The sequence below is a fragment of the Myotis daubentonii genome, chromosome 1 (assembly GCF_963259705.1).
Source record: "Myotis daubentonii chromosome 1, mMyoDau2.1, whole genome shotgun sequence".
NCBI lineage: Eukaryota > Metazoa > Chordata > Mammalia > Chiroptera > Vespertilionidae > Myotis > Myotis daubentonii.
Window position 1 is genome coordinate 207,515,681 of NC_081840.1, and position 19,811 is coordinate 207,535,491.

Below are 19,811 nucleotides of genomic sequence, written 5' to 3' on the forward strand. Positions count from 1 at the left end.
ACAGATTCGTGCACCAATGGGGTCCCTCAGCCTGGCCTGCGGGGATTGGGCCGAAACTGGCAGTCCAACATTCCCCAAGGGGTCCTGGATTGCAAGAGGGCGCAAGCCAGGCCGAGGGACCCCACCGGTGCACCGGGCCTCTAGTGATAAAATAACTATAAAGACCTCTATATAAACTAATTTTATATATTTAATTCAAAACGTCATAACAAAAAATAGGATTAAAATATATTTACCTCTTACTTGGAGAGGTTCTTGCTTAGTATGTGGACCTTTGAGTTCTGCTGTAAAGTTTCAAAAAATTTACATTAAGCAGTGGCTTGCATACAAACCTATAAATTTATAAGCTAATAATCTGGCAATGTGTTAAAAAGATAATATATCATAGACAAGTTAGATTTATCCTAGGAATGTTAAGAGTAGTTAAATGTTAACAGATTCAAGGAGAAAAACTACAGTATCATTTCAGGAGGTAAAGAAAAAGCATTTAATAAAATTTAACACCCAAGCAAGTTTTCAAACCCTTTCTGAAAATTAGGACAAAAAGAAATTTCCTTAAAGGGTAAAACAAACCTAAACTTTAGATGCATTCCTTTAAAATAAGGAACAAAACAAGGACAGACACACTGTTGATTCTTCTACTTAAAACTGTCCTGGAAATATTATTCAATGAAGAATGAAGCCCTGACTGGTTTGGCTCAGTGGATAGAGCGTCAGCCTGCGGACTCAAGGGTCCCAGGTTTGATTCTGGTCAAGGGCATGTACCTTGGTTGCGGGCACATCCCCAGTGGGGAGTGTGCAGGAAGCAGCTGAATCGATGTTTCTCTCTCATCGATGTTTCTAACTCTCTATCCCTCTCCTTCTCCCTTCCTCCCTGTAAAAAAATCAATAAAAAATATATTTTTTTAAAAAAGGAATGAAGTCGTTACTAAAACTACTGTATAATCACCCCCCAAAAAAAAAAAAATTAAAAAAAGTAAATTGGAATCCACCTCACATCATCAACAACCAATTCCAAGTAGATTAATGACTTTAATGTTACAATACTTACATGCCTAACAAAACAATAAAGCCTATTTTTATGGTAGAGTCAGATTTCTTAACAAGATATAAACAATACAAGGAAAAATTGATAAATTCTGCTTAGAATTCAGAACATCTGTTCATCAAAAGGTCCCATTTAAAAAAGAAAGAAAAGCCTCAGACTGAGAAGATATTTCCAATAATTCAAATCAACAAATGATAAGTATCAAGACTATTTAAGAATTCCTCCAGATCAATAAAAGACAATTCACTAGAAAAAAAAGGCAGAAGACAAAAACAAAATTGCACAGAAAAACATTTATATATTACAATATGATCCTTCGTATATTTTTTAATTTGGGAATTTGCAATGTTATTCTGAATAGGCTATATCCTTTCCCTCTTCCTCATGCTTCAGGGCTCAGAACTCAGTCTGTTCTGAACCAGATATCAGACTGGCAGTTAGAATTCCTACCACTCAATCAAGTCTCCAAGCCAGCAAATGGCAGTTTTCAGTTCCCTGTTCCCTCTTACCACCCTGCCCTACTACCGCCTCCAGTAAGACACAGCCTTGGGTAACAAAGAGAAGAGACTATTTTCAGCCTCCTGCATAAGGATAGGTGCATAAGTTCAAACAGTGAGTCTGCCTCCAGTACCTCACTATGAATGCAGCACCTGCAAATCCATTACCCCAAACAAGCCAAACTCCTTCCTGGTTGCAAGTGCCTACTTAGCGACACAGAGTTTGGCATTTTCTGTTCCATTTCTTGGACATAAGCATGTCTTTTTTTTAATCCAGCTGTTCCTTCAATTTTCTCTTTTTACATTTTATCTATGACTCCAATGAGTAAGAAGTGAAACAGGTACTAAAGCATCTGTTTACAATGCCATCTTGATCAGAATTTCTGATTTATCTTCTTTCATGGCTTTTATGGATAAATTAAATATCAACAGACTAGACACTAACAAAGGTAAAACTCCCTTTGAAATAAAAGTAAAAAATCTTTTATGTAACTTTCAGTATATGTCTTGATTATTTTTCAGTGAAAGCCACTGATCAAATGACTTAAAATAGTATATTTGTTATGTTTTGATAACCAAAACATTTACAGAAAATTCCAAAAGGCTTTTAAAAATATATATATATTTTTTATTGATTTCAGAGAGGAAGGAAGAGGGAAAGAGAGATAGAAGCATCAATGATGAGAGAGAATCATTGATTGGCTGCCTCCTGCACACCCCATACTGGGGATTGAGCCTACAACCCGAGCATGTGCCCTTGGCCGGAATCGAGCCTGGGACCCTTCAGTCCACAAGCCAATGCTCTATCCACTGAGCCAAACCAGCTAGGGCATCCAAAAGGCTTTAACTATTCACCAAATCCTACGTAGGTTACAATAGCATATTGATAAATTAAAATAGGCTTCAAAACACTTCTACTTAATAACTATAGCTTCTAACATTTGACATTTAACAGTTAAATGATTATTACGATTTTATTATTGTCTACCTTTGCAGCAAGCAAATTCTAAAGCATCTTTTTAGAATTTATATATCAATTTCTTAAATTTTTCCTTTGGTGAACAAAGAGTAGGGCAAAGAAAAGTGAATGGGGTGGTGGAATAATGAGCTTCCAACACTCACCTAATATCTGAACAACTGAAATCTACTGTCAAACATTTCACTAGCCCTCCTTTCCACAATGACCAAAGTCATTCAACCAAACACAGAAAATAAGGTCCTCTAAGAATTTCTGGATATAATTCTCACTACAGACTGTCTAGATGTCACTAATTATGTAGTGTTAAGAATTACAAACAAGAAATGCTAGCAAATGGCTCAAAAATAGGTATTGATACCTATTTTGCACACTGCCATCTTAATAAACTTATATGTATCACTGGAGTAGAATCTTTATGATTTCATAAATAACCAGACATTTTATGCATGAATATTTCTAGACATTTTGTTTTAAGCTCAAGTCCTGGCTGTTTGCCACACATCTGCTGTCATTAGCAAAATTAAAACTAATTTTACTAAAATTTAAAACATCTGAATGCTCCTTAAAAACTTAAGGATTCCTTAGCAAATCTCTGCCTTTTAATGAGCTGTGCCTGACTGTATCATGTGATTTGAATTATTCAAAAGTCAATCTCAAACTCTTAAATATACAAATTACCTTTCAATCAAGCAATTACTTGCTGTCTACCTGATGGCTAACAAAATCTACTCTGGCCTAAGCTAATTCTGAAATATTGAGCCCAAAATAAAACCATCACAAACAATTTATTTCTAATATAAGAAAATAAACTAACATTTTTATTTCAGTCAGCGTAGAAGAAAGAAACTACTCACAGATTTCAATTTCAAGCATTTTGTATAGAGGTACCAACATTAAGTATTTTTTGCCTGAGTCTAAGTTCACCTCAGAAGAGCATTATAACATAATCTACCCTTAATTATATTATTTCATCCCTTGTTTCTTCTTCCATTTTGATGAGCTAATAAATAGGCTTTCTGGAACTTAAGGACTCAGTACACTCTCTATTCCTTCATCCTTTAATATCAAAATTCTCAATCAATATTTACCCCAGCAGTTCTCCATCACCACAAGAAAAAGAAAAGAAATTGCTAAAATTGCACAGTAAGCCTAAAGGGAGTGTAAGACTTAGGGAAAAGGAAGAAAAAAAAGACATCATTACATGAATACATGTTTCTCAATTAATCTGTAAAACCTTCCCCTGTGAAAGACATTCAAAAGGGAAAGATGGCCTTAAAAGGTTTCTTCTTCAAACGTTCTCTTCTCCTAACAGTGTACTCTCCTTGGATTTTCTCCTACCTCTCTGGGCTGCTTCTCCTAATAATTCTTTGCAAGCTCCTCTTCTTCCATTTGTCCCTACTCATTGGGGGTTTTGTACTAAAAGATTTTTAGCTCATTGCAAACACTCACCCTGCACTATATCAAACATACCAATGACTTCAGTCACCACCTAGGAATAGCTAACACCTCCTAAATCTGTATCTCCACGCTAGAATTCTACACATGCATTTATTTACAAATACTTATTAAACCCCTACTATATGCAAACCACTGCTCTACGCTCTGAAGTTCCTGCTGTCATTAGGCTTGCAAACAAGTGGGAAGTAAATAAAAATATTGAAAATACTAGTCAGTAATGAGTACAATTTAAAAGAGAATTAAAAGTAAGATAATATTAAAGACTGACTAGGTGGTTACTTTAGATTGAGTGATTAAAGAATGATGTGCAGAGATGCCATTTCAACTCCAATGTAATGACCAGCAGAGGTCAGCCAGGTGAAATACACCTTGGAAAGAGAAAGCAACTAGAGCAAAGGCCCTATAAATAAGAAAAGGCTTGGTTTCCTAAAAACCAAAAGGAGATGGTTTGACTGAAACATAGTAAGAAAGTCAGAGTGGAAGCAGGAGCCCAGGGAAACGGTTATTGCAGTAATCCAGTCAAGAGATGATGATGTCTCACAGTGGACTAGACCAGGTACAGCTTGTTTTATTGTGCCTTGCTTTATTGCACTTCACAGACAATGAGTTTTCATCAACATGAACCAAAAGATTATAATTCACTGCAGGCTCAGATGATGCTTAACATTTTTTAGCAATAAAGTATTTTTTAATTAAGGTGCAAACCTTTTTTAGACGTAATACCATTGTACACTTAATAGACTACATATAGTGTACACATATCTTTTATATGCACTGGGCAACCAAAAAGTTTATAACTCACTTTACTGTATTATTTGCTTTATTGCGGTGGTCTGGACTGACTTCACAATATCTCTGAGGATTGTCTGTAGTATACCCAACTGCCTACTAGATATCTGTTAAGATGTCTCAGAGACACCTACAATTTAGAAGATGACCAAAATTAAATCATCTTCTCAAAATACACTCCATCTAGCTTTGGTATTGCTAATTTTAGAAACCAATGAAATCACTACACAACTGCCCAATGCAGTAACCAGGCACTGACCTTTACTTGACCCCTTCCTTCATTCCCCCAAATTCAATCACCAAGCCCTAATTATACCACCTCCTAAATCTCCTGAGTTTATCTAATCCTTTAAAAGAATCATTGCCATTAGCCTGGTCTAGATCCTCATTTGTATTGCTGCCTCCTTTGCAATCTGTTTTCCAGTCTGCAACTAGTACATTCTAAAACCTTAAATCTGGTCAATTATTTCCTCTACTAAAAATACACCAATAGAGTCCCATTGCCTACAAAGTCCAAACTCCTGAACAAAACCCTGATCTGATTACTCTGTTTACCTCTTGAGTTACATCCCTTGAATTTTTCAAAACTACCAACCACAACACCAGGATTCTCTACTCCAGTGATGGCGAACCTATGACACGCGTGTCAGAGGTGACACGCGAACTCATTTTTTTGGTTGATTTTTCTTTGTTAAATGGCATTTAAATATATAAAATAAATATCAAAAATATAAGTCTTGCCCTGACCGGTTTGGCTCAGTGGATAGAGCATCGGCCTGCGGACTGAAGGGTCCCGGGTTTGATTCTGGTCAAGGGCATGTGCCTTGGTTGCGAGTGCATCCCCAGTAGGGGGTGTGCAGGGGGCAGCTGATTGATGTTTCTCTCTCATCGATGCTTCTAGCTCTCTATCACTCTCCCTTCCTCTCTGTAAAAAATCAATAAAATATATTTAAAATATATATATATATATATATATATATATATATATATATATATATATATATATGTCTTTGTTTTACTATGGTTACAAATATCAAAAAATTTCTATATGTGACACGGCACCAGAGTTAAGTTAGGGTTTTTCAAAATGCTGGCACACCGAGCTCAAAAGGTTCGCCATCACTGCTACTCACTACTTCAATCACACTATATTACTTGTAAATTTTACCTTCTTTTTCCACTGCTCATCACACCAATACCTAATTAGATATCATTCAGTTCCCTAATTAGATAATTCCTTATAGGAAACCTTTCCTAACCACTTTCTAGTAAGCTCAGGGGCCCTTCCCAGTATGTTCCTGCAGCACACAGTATTTCTCCTATCACAGGACTTACTATACAGTATTATATTTCTTTGCTTAATTTTCTGTTTTAGCAATAGACTATAAACTCAAAGAGTCATTCTCACTTGCTGCCATATGAAAAGTACTCAATAAATACTTCTTGAATAAAATAATAAAAACGTGAATAAAGGACTTCTTTTTAATGCTGCATAGCAAACTAGACAGCCTGAACAAAATCTTTTCAAATGCATTGCTAAAGTAGCAAAAAGTTTTCTTAAGAGGGCAAAACAAAGGAAAAGCTGGGCCTCTATAGAATAAGTGAGCACACCAAAGCCAGTTTTTGCCTTAGTGATTTCTGTTGAGCTTATACTTTTTGAGCTTCTACAGAACTTCATGACTACAAGGGGCATGGGAGACCAAAGAAGACTATTTCTGCTCAAGATGGAAACACTCAGAAAAAAAGTGTCTGCTAACAGAAAATACTCAGGAAAAAAAGCCACACACCTGGTATAACCGTGAATTAAAAATAATACACACAGAAGGGAACAACAGGGAAGCATGTCTGCCTCTACTTTCCTGTTACACGGGGGGGGGGGGGGGGGGGGGGGGATTCCCTGAAAACCCTAAGAATAAACCAGCCCTCATGCAAATTTGCACTCTGAATTCATGCTACCAAATGTGGTCTAAAAATGTAAAGCAGAGAATTTAATATGGTCCCAAGTTGTATTCTAGCAGCTAAAAGGCAAAAAGCAAACTCTCAGTATAGGACATCTTCAATCCAGAGACATCAAATAATTCCAAGATATAGAACTGCATAGAAAATGAACAACTCTTGGTTAAAAAACACAAATATGGTATCATGAATGAAAGCAAGAAACAAAGAAAAAAGATAATATAATTGGAACCAAAAGATTTCAGTTAGTATAATTTTCTGTCGGAATATAAAAATTATGTTTAATGTGGCTAACTAATAAAAGTTTGAAAATATCAGCAAGAAACATGAGACTAACCAAGCAAGGTAAAAAAACAATTACTTTCTAAAAATGAAAACTATAATAATTAAAAGCCCAACATATGTATCAATCAGCAGATTAGAGGTAACTGAAGAGGTAATTAATGAATTAGGCAGACCTAAAAAAATAATCCAGAATTCAGGCCAGAATAGAAATATAAAAATGACAGAAATAGAAATACAAAATTCAGTAATAGAAAATATGACAGGCTTAGAGTCATGGAAAATAAAGCAAGAGGTAACATATTTCTAATTAGAGTTCCAAAAGGAGATAACAGAGAAATGGAAAGAGACAATATTTGAAGGGACAATGACAGAGAATTCCAGAATTCCAGAACTGTATAAAAATATCAATAAGATTTTTTATAGGTAAGTTCTATCAAATATTCAAGAAACAAATATTCTTAAACCATTCCAGAATACAGAATTATTTTAAAAGATTTATACATACCTGCTTCATCAAGTGATGGTATTTTTTCCACTTGGAGAGTTTTTGATCCCTGCCCTTCTTTCTGAACATTCGTAGAGTACAACTTTGCTTGACTCAGTGTACAAAAGTATGAGTGACTACAGGGAACCATGTTTGAAAAGCTTCCAAATGTCACCAAATTCTGCCATTCTAAAAGAAAAAATTTATTTTAATTTCAAACAAACTCACAAGGATTTTTATACCCAATAAAACATGCCTACTATGATTAGAATGAGAACAGTTTTACAGAATAACAATAAAACTTTCATACTGCAAGATACCCAAATGTATAGTGCCAAACCACTCTCTCCACTGGAGATGTTTCCCTGACACCTAGGTATACAATTTTGTAAAGAAAAAAGTAAAGGATAATACTCCTATTTTCTCTCATTTGTAAACATAATCACATGGAAACCTTTAAAATATATTTTAAAAATTCATACTATTCAGCTATTCTGAAATACTCATTTTATATGCCGGTTACATGTAACAAACAAAAAAAAGAGGCATGTACTTTTCAGATATAGAAATCTTGAGGTGGGAGATCAGGAGGGCTTCCTACTCAAAATTCCCATATACTATACTACTCAAAATTAAAGTGTTCTCTTTCTACTAGCTGCAGATTTATTCCTTTCATTTCATAATCAATAAGTGAGTTATGGGAATTTTAATTGAGGGAACAGGATATTAATTATCAAGCATTTCAGTTGCTGCATCTGGGTTGGCTATGGGCTTTAGAGGGCTGAAATACAGAAGAAAAAAAATTCCACACTTGCCCTGAAGTGGTAGAAAAGCAAATCTGTCTATCTCTAGGTTCATGTGACCCTTATCTTTTATTTTTATACTTGAGACCCAGTGCATGAAAGGTAGGGGGGTCCCTCAGCCCAACCTGCACCCTCTCGCAGTCTGGGACCAACACTCTTTACTACCCGCCTGCTCGCTGCTGCTTAGTGCTGCCACGGAGGCAGGAGGATACCACTACCACCGCTGTGCTTGCCAACCGTGAGCCCAGCTTATTATGGCTGAGAGGCGCTCTCCCTGTGGGAGTGCACTGACCACCAGGGGCAACTCCTGCGTTGAGCGCCTGCCCCCCGGTGGTCAGTGCGCATCATAGCAACCGGTCGTTCTGCCCTAACAGTCACTTAGGCTTTTATTATATAGACTAGAGGCCCGGTGCACAAAAATTTGTGCACTCGGTGGGGAGGGGGCGGTCGCTCAGCCCAGCCTGTGCCCTCTCGCAGTCTGGGACCCCTTGGGAGATAACGACCTGCTGGCTTAGGCCTGCTCCCGGGTGGCAGAGGGCAGGCCCAATCCCTAGGTGCAGCCCCTGGTTGGGCTCAGAGCACGGCCAATTGGGGAGTTGGGGCGCCACCCCCTGTCATGCACAGAGCAGGGCGGATTGGGAGGTTGCGATGCCACCCTCAGTCATGCTCAGGCTAGGGCCAATTGGGGGGTTGGGGCACCACCCCCTGTCACACTCAAGGCAGAGTCGATGGGGAGGTTGTGGCGCCACCCCCTGTCACGCACAGAGCAGGGCCGATCAGGGGGTTGGAGAGCTTCCCCCCATCATGCACAGAGCAGGGCCCATCAGGGGGTTGGGGAGCTCCCCCCTGTCACGCACAGAGCAGGGCCCATCAGGGGGTTGAGGAGCTCCCCCGTCACTCACAGAGTAGGGCTGATAGGGGAGTTGGCACACCGCCCCCTGTCACACACAGAGCAGGGCGGATCAGGGGGTTGGGGCACCGCCCTCTATCACCCACAGAGCAGGGCCAATCAGGGGGTTGGGGCGCCGCCACTGTCACACTCAGGGCAGGGCCGATGGGGAGGTTATGGCTCTACCCCATCACACACAAAGCAGGGCCCGTGGGGGGGGGGGGGCACAGAGCAGGGCCGATCAGGGGGTTAGGGCGCCTTCCCCTGTCATGAACAGAGCAGGGCGGATAGGGAGGTTGTGGCCCCACCCCCGTCACACACAGAGTCGCAGGGCGATCAGGGGGTTTGGGCGCTGCCCCCTGTCACGCTGATCCCGGTGCCAGGAGGCCTCGTGGCTCCGCTGATCCCAGTGCTGGGAGGCATATTACCCTTTTACTATATAGAATAGAGGCCTGGTGCACGGGTGGGGGCCGGCTGGTTTGCCCTGAAGGGTGTCCTGGATCAGCATGGGGGTCCCCACTGGGGTGCCTGGCCAGCCTGGATGAGGGGATGATGGCTGTTTGCAGCTGGTCACACACCCTTCAGGGTGGGGGTCCCCATTGGGGTGCCTGGCCAGTCTGGGTGAGGGACTGAGGGCTGTTTTCAGGCTGGGACTGAAGCTCCCAACTGCTCCTTTTTCTCTTTTTTTTATTTTATTCTGGGCCAGCTTTAGCTCTGAGGCTCCAGCTCTTAGGCCTCCACTCCTGAAAGCAGGTATCTGGTTTGTTTCGGTTCTCGAAACTCTGTATCAACTCCAGCTCTGAGATCCTGGCTAGCTGAAAGCTGGTTTCTGGGGTTTTGTTTAGCGTCTGTATTTGTTACAATATTTGAAACTGCAGGCTCAGAGGCCTGCAAGGCAGGCGGGGAAGTTGGAGTCCTCCGTCACTGAAGCAAGCAAGCCTCATGTTAGTTTCAAGCTGCCTGGCTGCCGGCCGCCATCTTGGCTGAGTTTATTTGCATATTGCCCTGATTAGCCAATGGGAAGGGTAGCGGTCGTACGCCAATTACCATGTTTCTCTTTTATTAGTGTAGATGACTACTTATAATTCTTTCTAAAAGAATTCAAAACCCTGTCCAGTTATAACATATATAAGGTGTCCCCAGAAAATGTATACACACACTTTGAATAATTGTTTTGTTAATCCTCACCTGAGGATATTTGTTCCCTGATTTTTAGGGAGAGCAGGAGAGAGAGGGAAAGACAGAAAAACATTGTTGTAGGGCCAGTGCAAGGGAAGCTTGGCTTCCTCCATCACCAGGGGCAACCCAAGGCTCCAGCTCCGTGGCCACGGCCCGCTGAAAACAGCTATCTGGGGTTTATTTATCTTCTATAATTGAAACTTTATTGCTTTGAGTGGAGCTCAGAGCCGGCAGCGGCAGGCAGGAAGCTTGGCTTCCTCCATCATTGGGGCAACCAAGCCTCTTGCTCGCTCCAGCTCCATGGCTGCCAGCCGCCATCTTGGTTGGATTAATTTGCATATAGTCACTCTGATTGGCTGGTGGGCATGGCTTAAGGCGTAGCAAAGGTATGGTCAATTTGCATGTTTGTCTTTTATTCGTGTAGATTTTCAAACATATGCAAAGGTAGAAAAAGCTGTACAATAAATGTCTACATACTTAATGCCCACCTTCAATAAGTATCAACTCATAGTCAACCTTGTCTCATCTCTATCTATACCAGTATCTCCTCACCTCCATTTTAATTGATGCAAAACTCAGACATAAAATAATCTGTAATAATAAAAGTGTAATATGCTAATTAGACCAGACATCCTTCTGGATGTCCTTCTGAATGAGGCCGTGGAGGCGGGAGACAGTGGAGGTAGAGGCAGTGACAGCCACCGTGGCAGGAGTCGAGGCTCTTGCATGAATTTTGTACATCGGGTCTCTAGTTTCATTCATAAACATTTCAGTATGAATTCTTAGAAACAAGAACTTTTAAAAGTAAAAACTAATAACAATTTAATATCATCAAATACCATCAATTTCCAATTTCCAGTTGTTATAGGTATTATAATTTTTGTGTGTGTAAACAGATCCTAACAAGGTCCACAAACTGTGACTGACAGATGCCTTTAAAGTCTCTTTTAAGCTACAGGATATCTTTTTTTTTTTTTTTTTTAAGAGCAGTTTTTATATTGAAGAGACCAAGTTGTTTGTCCTAAAATTTTGTTCTCGTAGTTTTCCAGTCTAAATTTTGCTGATTTAATTCCCTGTATAGTTTATCACGTTCTATAAATTGTCTAAAGGCTTTATCCAGGCCTCATATCTCAGTTAAAGCATCATCCTGATACACCAAGGTTGCTGGTTCAATCCCCGTCAGGGCACATACAGGAAACAACCAATGAATGCATAAATTAATGGAAAACAAATCGATATTTCTCTCCCACTCTCTCTCTAAAAATCAATAAAAAATAAAGGCTTTATCCAAATTCTGGTTCTTTTTATTACGGCAACATTACTTGTTCGGTGGTGATGAGTTCTTTCATCAGGAGCCACATAATATTTGATTGTCTATCTGTGACAGTGCATGCTGTTGTTCAAAGCCTAGAACCATTTATTCATTAGGTGGTTACAAAATGGTGATAATTTAATTTTATCACTTCTTCATTATTATTCAAATACTTCTACAAAGAGAACGTTCCCTTCATTTATTTGGTTATTCAGCAGTATAGTTCATATATAGGAAAATCAAGCTAAGTAATTAACTCGTCCCCTAATTTTTTAGTTCTCAAAATAATGAGTTCATTACCATCCTGCAATAGTGACAATTAATTTCTGTGTGTGCATGTACTGTTATAATTTCACAGATTTAAACATTATTTGATGTATTTTAATCCATTTTAGTCATTATCTTGATTAATGCTCAAACTGTCCCATTTTTGGCTGGTATTCTCTTCAAATTGACACCTGTGTCCTTTTGGCACTATCCTAGTAATCTTTGATAGCTTCCTTGCCAGCTGTTTTGAAAAGTCCTTAATTTTTAACTTCAGGAAAATTTCAGGTATCAGCAACTTTAAAAGTACACATTTGGGCCCTGGCTTCTGTGGCTCAGTTGGTTGAGCATTGTCCGGTGCACTGAAAGGTCACTGGTTCGCTTCCAGGTCAGGGCACATACCTGGGTTGTGGGTTCAATTCCTGGTTGGGATGCGTACAGAAGGCAACCAATCGATGTTTCTCTCTCACATTGATGTTTCTCTTTCTCTCTCTCAAATCAATAAAAACATTAAAAATTTGTGGCATTAAAATTTTACACAATTAAAAAATTACACAAAACTTACAGAATGCATTACTACCTTTAACAGTTTATATTCTAAAAAATACTCAGGACCACATTTGAGTCAATAAGCAAATATAATACCTCACACATAGTAGTAAAAACACAAACATCTGTCAAATAAATGATTGAGTTCATTAATTAATTCTAGGCGGCAGAAAAATATTACCCACCATAATACCCTTTCTTCAAGGTGACTTCTAAAATAAGCTACATACAGAAGATCAGTCTTAAGTTTGGTGCTCACTCTTCTGCAGGTCTAGACAAGGACCTTCTTTTTGCTGTACAAATAAGGGTGGTTTCTTCATCAAGACTGCAAGCTACTGGTATTTTTATCAGTAGGGTCATAACAATTACTCTTCTCCACTTTTATTTTACTGTAGCTCCTAATGACCACTGCTACTGATCACCAGTTGTCATCTCTCTCCAACCTGGTTTGTCATCTACCACTTACTCTGGCTTTCAGAGGAAATTTAGCCTTCTTTTTCAGACTACAACAACAAACAACACAAGAAACACTGTAAACTGACATACTGTACATGTTGCTTAGGGAGTAACAATAACTAAAAACAATCAGAATCAGAGTCAAATGTGCACCCTGTCTTTCAGAGGTCAGTCTCATTATTTAAGAAACGATTTCAGTAGTTTTTCCCCCAAATTTCTAAAGCACTGACATACTGAAAACTAAGTCATGGTTACTAAATCACTTAATTTCAAAAAGGTTAGTGATTGTGAATTTAAAATAAGACAATAAGTAGAACAGCACAGCAAAAGCTTGCTAGGTCCATATAATATACTATTATTATATAGAATGCAAAAACTGTTCTTCATGGTATTATTTATTATAGCAAAAACTAGAAACAGCTTAAATGTTCCCCAAGAGAATGATTACATTATCAGACATCCCTGTATTTTCATTGTGTATTCATCAAAACCTTTTAATAACATGTAAAAATACTCATGCTATAATGTATTTATAGGAGACAAAAGAATAAAGTCTGAATTCAACTATTACAAATGTTACTGGTAAAATATTTGGGTTCTGCATAACTTTTTCTCCATACTTTTCTGTATTTTCAAAAAATACCTAAATTTTTAAAAACTAAAAATATTATCATTGCTCAATTACTTTTAATATTATTAGTGCTAATATTAACACACTATCTCTAGTTTACTTTTACACTTTCAGCCAGGCAAAAATGCAGAGAAATCTCTTTTATGCCTAATCAGCTAACAAGCAAAAGTGTGACTTTGACCGGGTAGCTCAACCTAAAAGACTAGTGCTGATTTGATCTTTCTCCAAAATAGAGTAAGCAATAGGAAATCCATTTTTTTTTTTCCAAGTAAAGTATATGAGATGCTGGCAACTTCCTGCATTGCTTCTTGGCATACATCTCTATTGCCTTGCTTTATTCTTGTTAATATTTGCTTTAAAAAAGTAAAAACAGTAACAGGAAAGCTAGAGTCCCAGACCAGCACATGTAATGAAACAGTCCCTGCTGGCTACTTTCTTGCACAACACTTATGTTTTCTCATTCCTAGTGTCTGCCCAATAAAGGTGAAAACTGTGTCTCTTGTTCAGCATTACACCATAGTAACTATAATGTCTAGCACCTCTTTATTGAATAATTTTTACTCACAAAAACTCTATGAAGAACATACTCATTTTACAGTTATAAATCCTATCATTAACTTGAACTACACAGAATCATGCTGCCAGTCTGCCAAAATGGTCTTTTATAATTGTCAATGTTTCTATTAGTTATTTAAGGGAGGGAGTTCTGGGGACAAAAGTTAAGTTGTTAAAATCCCTATTCTACTTTTCTTATGGTAGTAAATATGAGCACATTACAGATAGGAATAAAATACAAAGCTTTAATTTCTATATTTTTATTTAAAAACTTTCATTAATCTCAGTTTTAAGCAAAAGCATGTGTCTGTTCATTTGATATGCAGTACTTAAAGGAGCATCCTCTGACCTCAAATTTTGGTCAAATTTTTTATAAATATATGAAAAAATAAGCCCTAGCTGGTTTGTCTCAGTGGATAGAGCGTCAGCCTGTGGACTGAAGGATCTCAGGTTCGATTCCGGTCAAGGGCACATGCCTGGGTTGTGGGCTTGATCCCTAGTAGGAGACGTGCAAGAGGCAGCCAATCAATGATTCTCTCTCATCATTGATGTTTCTATCTCTTTCCCTCTCCCTTCCTCTGTGAAATTAATAAAGATATATTTTTTAAAAAGTTAAGTGCTCTATGCAAAGCCAAAGAAACTTAAAACAAAAAGGATATATTCACTATAGAAATTAAGTAACATCTTATTATTTAAAAGTATGTTTATTGTAGATCATTTGAAAAACACAAAGCTAAAAATTTTTTCTAGAGAAACTCAATTAACATTGCAGTATATTTTCTTACTAAATTTTTTTCTAATTTTAACTAATAGTACAAGAGCATTTTTCTGTCACTAAATATTCTAAATTATTACTTTAAAAAATGGTTGCATATATCACCAGCCCGTAATAAATTTACTATAATAATATTTCAGTTTCTAATTATAACTATGTTACGAATTTATTACTATGAATAATGAACTTTTGCACACATTTTAATACATACCTGATTATTCCATTAAAGTAAATCCCTTTAAGTAGAATTGCTGGGTCAGAAGGCATAAACCTTTAAAGTTATTTTTTTTTAAATTATTTTTATTGATTTCAGAGAGGAAGGGAGAGGGAGAGATAGAAACATCAATGATGAGAGAGAACCATCGATTGGCTGCCTCCTGCAGATCTCACACTGGGGATCAAGCCCGCAACCCAGGCATGTGCCCCCGACCAGAATCGAACCTGGGACCCTTCAGTCCACAGGCCGACGTTCTATCCACCGAGCCAAACCAGCTAGGGCTAAAGTTATTTTTATACAAAGAATAACTGACCTATAAAACACCGTTCAACTATATGTCCCAATCAGTAGTAAGAGAGTTCCTGCTTTCCTGCACCCTCAATATGAGGCATCATTTATGAAAAACTTAGCCAACACAGCCAGGCAATGAGTACTAAATCCTTTAAACTTATGGTTCTGTTTATTAGTGAGTATAAAACATTTTTGCTTTTTTTTTTGGCCATTTGAACTCTTTGCCCACTTTTCTACTGAAATGTACATTGGTTTGTAAAAATTCTTTTTAAATTAGGGATACGAACTCTAACTGCACTATCAATAGAGTAGTCACTGTTCATTGAGCACTTGAAATGTGGCTACTCTGAACTAAGAGGTGCTGTAAGTGTAAGATACGCACTGGACTTCAACAATTTAGTACAAAAAGATAATGTAGCCCTAGCTGGTTTGGCTCAGTGGATAGAGCGTTGGCCTGTGGACTGAAGGGTCTCCAGTTCAATTCCCGTCAAGGGCACATGCCTGGGTTGTGGGCTCGGTCCCCAGTAAGGGGTGTGCAGAAGGCGGCCAATCAATGATTCCCGCTCATCATTGATGTTTCTATCTCTCTCCTCCTCTCCCTTCCTCTCTGAAATCAATAAAAATATTTTTAAAAGATAATGTAAAATATCTCAATAATTTTTATATTGATTACATGTTGAAATATTTTGAATATACTGGATAAAATAAAGTTAATTTCTTCTCTTTATTTTTTAAAATATGGCTACCAGATAACTGAAAATTACATACATGACTCACATATTTCTTTTGGACAGTACTGCTCTAGAATACTGTTTTCCTTTCACCTTTAAATATTTTCCAGGTTAGTTTGACAAACAGTTATTTCTCACTTTAAGTATGCAAATGAAGCAATTGTTTCCCTCAAGGTTTCCTCCTCTCCTTACTCTTCATACGTTTTTCCCAACCCCATATTCTCCCACACAAGAATTTTATAAGCATAGAGTAAACTTTATTTCTTGACAAAAAAGTATGTTTTTAGAATTTTTCCCAAAAGTTCTTCAAATACTGTTTTCTTCTTACACTTAAACAGTACTCCTTTTCTAAATTATTTTTAAATTTTACCATAATTATGGTAGCCCTTTTAAAACAGTTTCAGTAGTACTGAAACTAAATTTTCACAAACAAGGTTATTTTTAAAACCCACTAAGTGTTTTTAAGTGTGAAAACACATTTTAATTTTTTTAATAATAAACATTCCAAAGAACTCTGCCAAATCATTCTGACTGGTGAGATAGGAAATTATTATTTATGGTTCCCAGATGATAAGAGAACATAATTTTTGACATGACAGTTACAGAGAATAGAATTACATATTACACTATTTCAACTCCTTTTAACCAACATTTAAAGTGCAGTTTTGCCTAAATTCAACAGCCACTACAGCTAATTTAAATGCAAAGTACAGAAATTATGTGGTCAATAGAAGCAATGCTACGAAGTTTACTTGGGTATCTTTTGTTGTTGTTCATCCTCACCCGGGGATATTTTTCCATTAACTTTTAGACAGTGGAAGGGAGAGGGAGAGGCAGAAAGAGGAACATCAATGTGAGAAAGACACATCAATTGGTTGCCACCTGCAGGGGCCTGGTGGGGACTGAGCCTGCAACTGAGTTATGTGCCCTTGACTGGAATCCAACCTGGGACACTTCAGTCCGCTGGCCGATACTCTAACCACTGAGCCAAACCTGCTCGGGCTTATTTGGGTATTTTAAAGTGAGTATAACCAAATGATTCATTCTGCTCATAAGAGAATCAGGTATATTGCCAATATAAAAAACTCAACAATTATACTTTCCATCACCACCAAAAAGCCTCAAGAACATTTCTGAAAATTTAAGAGCCCGCTTTTACATTTATTGCCAATAAAAAAATACAAATGTATTCTTTGCACAGCATAGGCGTTACCAGAGCTTGTATTATACACTAGTGGCCCAGTGCACGAAATTCATGCGGGGGGGGGGGGGGGCGCCTCAGCCCAGCCTGCACCCTCTCCAATCCAGGACCCCTCAGGGGATGTCCGACTGCTGGTTTAGGCCCAATCCCACAGGGACTGCTGGCTCGTAACCGCTCACCTGCCTGCCTGATCACCCCTAACCACTCTGCCTGCCAGTCTGCTGCCCCCCAACTGCCCCCCCTCTGGCCTTATTGCCCTCAACTCCCCCCCCCCACACACACACCGGCCTGATCGCCCCCAACTGCCCTCCCCTCCTGGCTTGATTGCCCCTAACCGCCTCTGCCTCTGCCCGGCCACCATGGCTTTGTCCAAAAGGACATCCAGAAGGTCTCCCAGTCTAATTAGCATATTATCCTTTTATCAGTATAGATTTGAATAACTTGACTACAAATTCTATTGCCAGGTCACAAACATCCCACAAGTGTTTCAAACATGAATTTTTGAAAAATGTTTCTGCAAATACTCTTTGCATCCTCAGGGACCTGGAGGATTAGATTAAGGGTGGGTTTGGTTCAGTCTCTGCCCTCATTGTTTCTATCTCAGTTTTCAAGTGTCACGCTATGGCTGCCCAATCTATGGCCAAAAGCGAGGTAGGCATGATTAAAACTTACAAGCTCAAAGCTATTTTGGAAACGATCGGACAATCTGCATTAGAAACGAATGTCGAAGTAGAGGGATAAAAATAACAGCTCCGGTAGATACTTTTTCACCAAAAGGATTGTTCAACGGAACTGAGGCGTTCTTTTGTTTTTCAGCCAAAAACTGGGCTCAATTCAATGACGGTGAGATGGCCATAGCCTCATACTTCTGAATGACTCGCAAATGTCAAATTGCAACCCCGCGCGCCTTCATCCTTTTAGGAAATGTAAGAAAACAACTGGGAATACGAGACAGGAGCAGGGCAGGAAAACCTCCTCGGCTACAACGCAGGTGGGTCGGGGAGCTCGAAAGCCCTGGAGTCTGAGCAGTCGGTCACTTCCCACGAGGCTGCCTGGGTGCGAGGAGAGGGGTCACTGCCGGCACCGCGATGTGCAGCAATGCTTGATTAGCTACAAAGTGGGCGGCTTCAAGGTGGCGACCCTGTCCGCAGGCGGCTGCGAGCCCTGCCCTGTGCTAGGACCCGAGGCGACACCAGGGTCGCCAAGGCCGGTCAGGAGGCCCCCTGGCGGGCGGGCCCCACTGCAGAGGCGGAGCCCCGAAAGGCTGGGGGAGGGCTCGCGGGCGCGCGGCCCGAGGAGAGGCGCCCAGCTCCGCCTGCTCCTCCAGCCCGGCTTCCGCGGAACCGGCGGCCGCCGGGGCGCGACACTCACCCGGGAGCCCGCCGGAGCCGCGGGCCGCCGCCCCGCCGCGCAGACGGAGCCGGCACAGGGAGGCCCAGCCCCGTCCGTGGGCCGCAGCGGCGGCGGCCAAGCCCGGCAACATCCTGGCGGGGCAGAGGCCCCTGCTCGGACTGCGTCTCCTGCCGCCGCGCCACCACCGGCACCAGCGGACTCCATAGACCGGGTACCGGCGAGCGACGACGCCTGCGCCGCCACTGGCGGCCTCGGGGACCCGGAAGTGGCAACGTCATTTATTAACGCCGGCGCGGATGCAGCGGACGTGACGTCACGCGGAGCGCGAATCGCGAGGTTCTGAGTCCCGGCACCGGGACTGGGCTGGTGTGGGGGGGCGTGGCTGCAGGTGAATTTGGGTGTGTATTCTTTTTTTTTTTTAATGTATCTTATTGTTGAAAGTATCACAGATGTCCCCTTTTCTGCCCATTGACCCCTCCACCCCTGACCCGCCCCCCGGTGTGTTCTTGTCTCCTCCGCGCCTGCACGTTCACTCTTTGCCTTGAAATCGTCGCCTAAGTTGTGGGCGTCTTCACAGTCAAGAGAGCCTGAGAGAAGTGGCAGCCTGTGGGGCTTTTGCTTGCTTTTTTACTTCTTTCCGAACTCAAGACCCGGGCCAGGTGTTGTCGGTGGGAAGGAAGGTGGGAAGGAAGGACGGACGGACGGACGCTGTCTTCTGATTCTCCCTCCCGTGCCTTCCCGGGTAAGTCCCAGAGGAGGCCGGCATGTCTTCGGTGCTGCCGAACCTTCACCGGAGCCCGAACCTTCCCCGGAGCCCGTCGTTCTTCGCCTGGAATGCCTTTTCGTGCCCAGGACCACGAAGGCAGGGGCCGGCTTCGGAATCAGTTACCTGCCCTACTGACCTTGAACCGCAGATTCTCGTCTGTAATACAGCAGAGTAAGAATTTTATAAATTCGAGATGTGTCTGCATAATCGGGATGTGCAGACATCGACAGCAGGACTCAGTCTGGGCCCCGAGAGAGAGAGAGTCCGCCCCCATATTCACCGCGGCGTTAACCGTGTTTCTCTCCGACTTGTTTATCTCTGTGTTTATCTTCTCCGGGTCTTA

At 40.5% G+C, this 19,811-nt stretch overlaps 1 protein-coding gene across 4 annotated transcripts in view; it reads right to left on the reverse strand.

Annotated features, from left to right (window-relative positions):
• SLC30A9 (solute carrier family 30 member 9) overlaps positions 1 to 18,975 on the reverse strand; it is an 80,355-nt gene extending 61,380 nt beyond the window's left edge. For 2 of the 4 annotated variants that reach the window (XM_059672380.1, XM_059672370.1), the window contains exons 1-3: positions 18,721 to 18,974; positions 7,518 to 7,685; positions 237 to 284 (exon numbers count right to left, since the gene is read on the reverse strand). In XM_059672380.1, the coding sequence (XP_059528363.1) occupies positions 237 to 284; positions 7,518 to 7,685; positions 18,721 to 18,832 (328 nt within the window). In that variant the 5' untranslated portion in view covers positions 18,833 to 18,974. Of the gene's footprint in view, positions 1 to 236; positions 285 to 7,517; positions 7,686 to 18,720 lie in introns of all 4 variants that reach the window. The other 2 variants (XM_059672390.1, XM_059672361.1) reach the window with 2 other exon arrangements.
• Between the last annotated feature and the right edge of the window lie 836 nt (positions 18,976 to 19,811).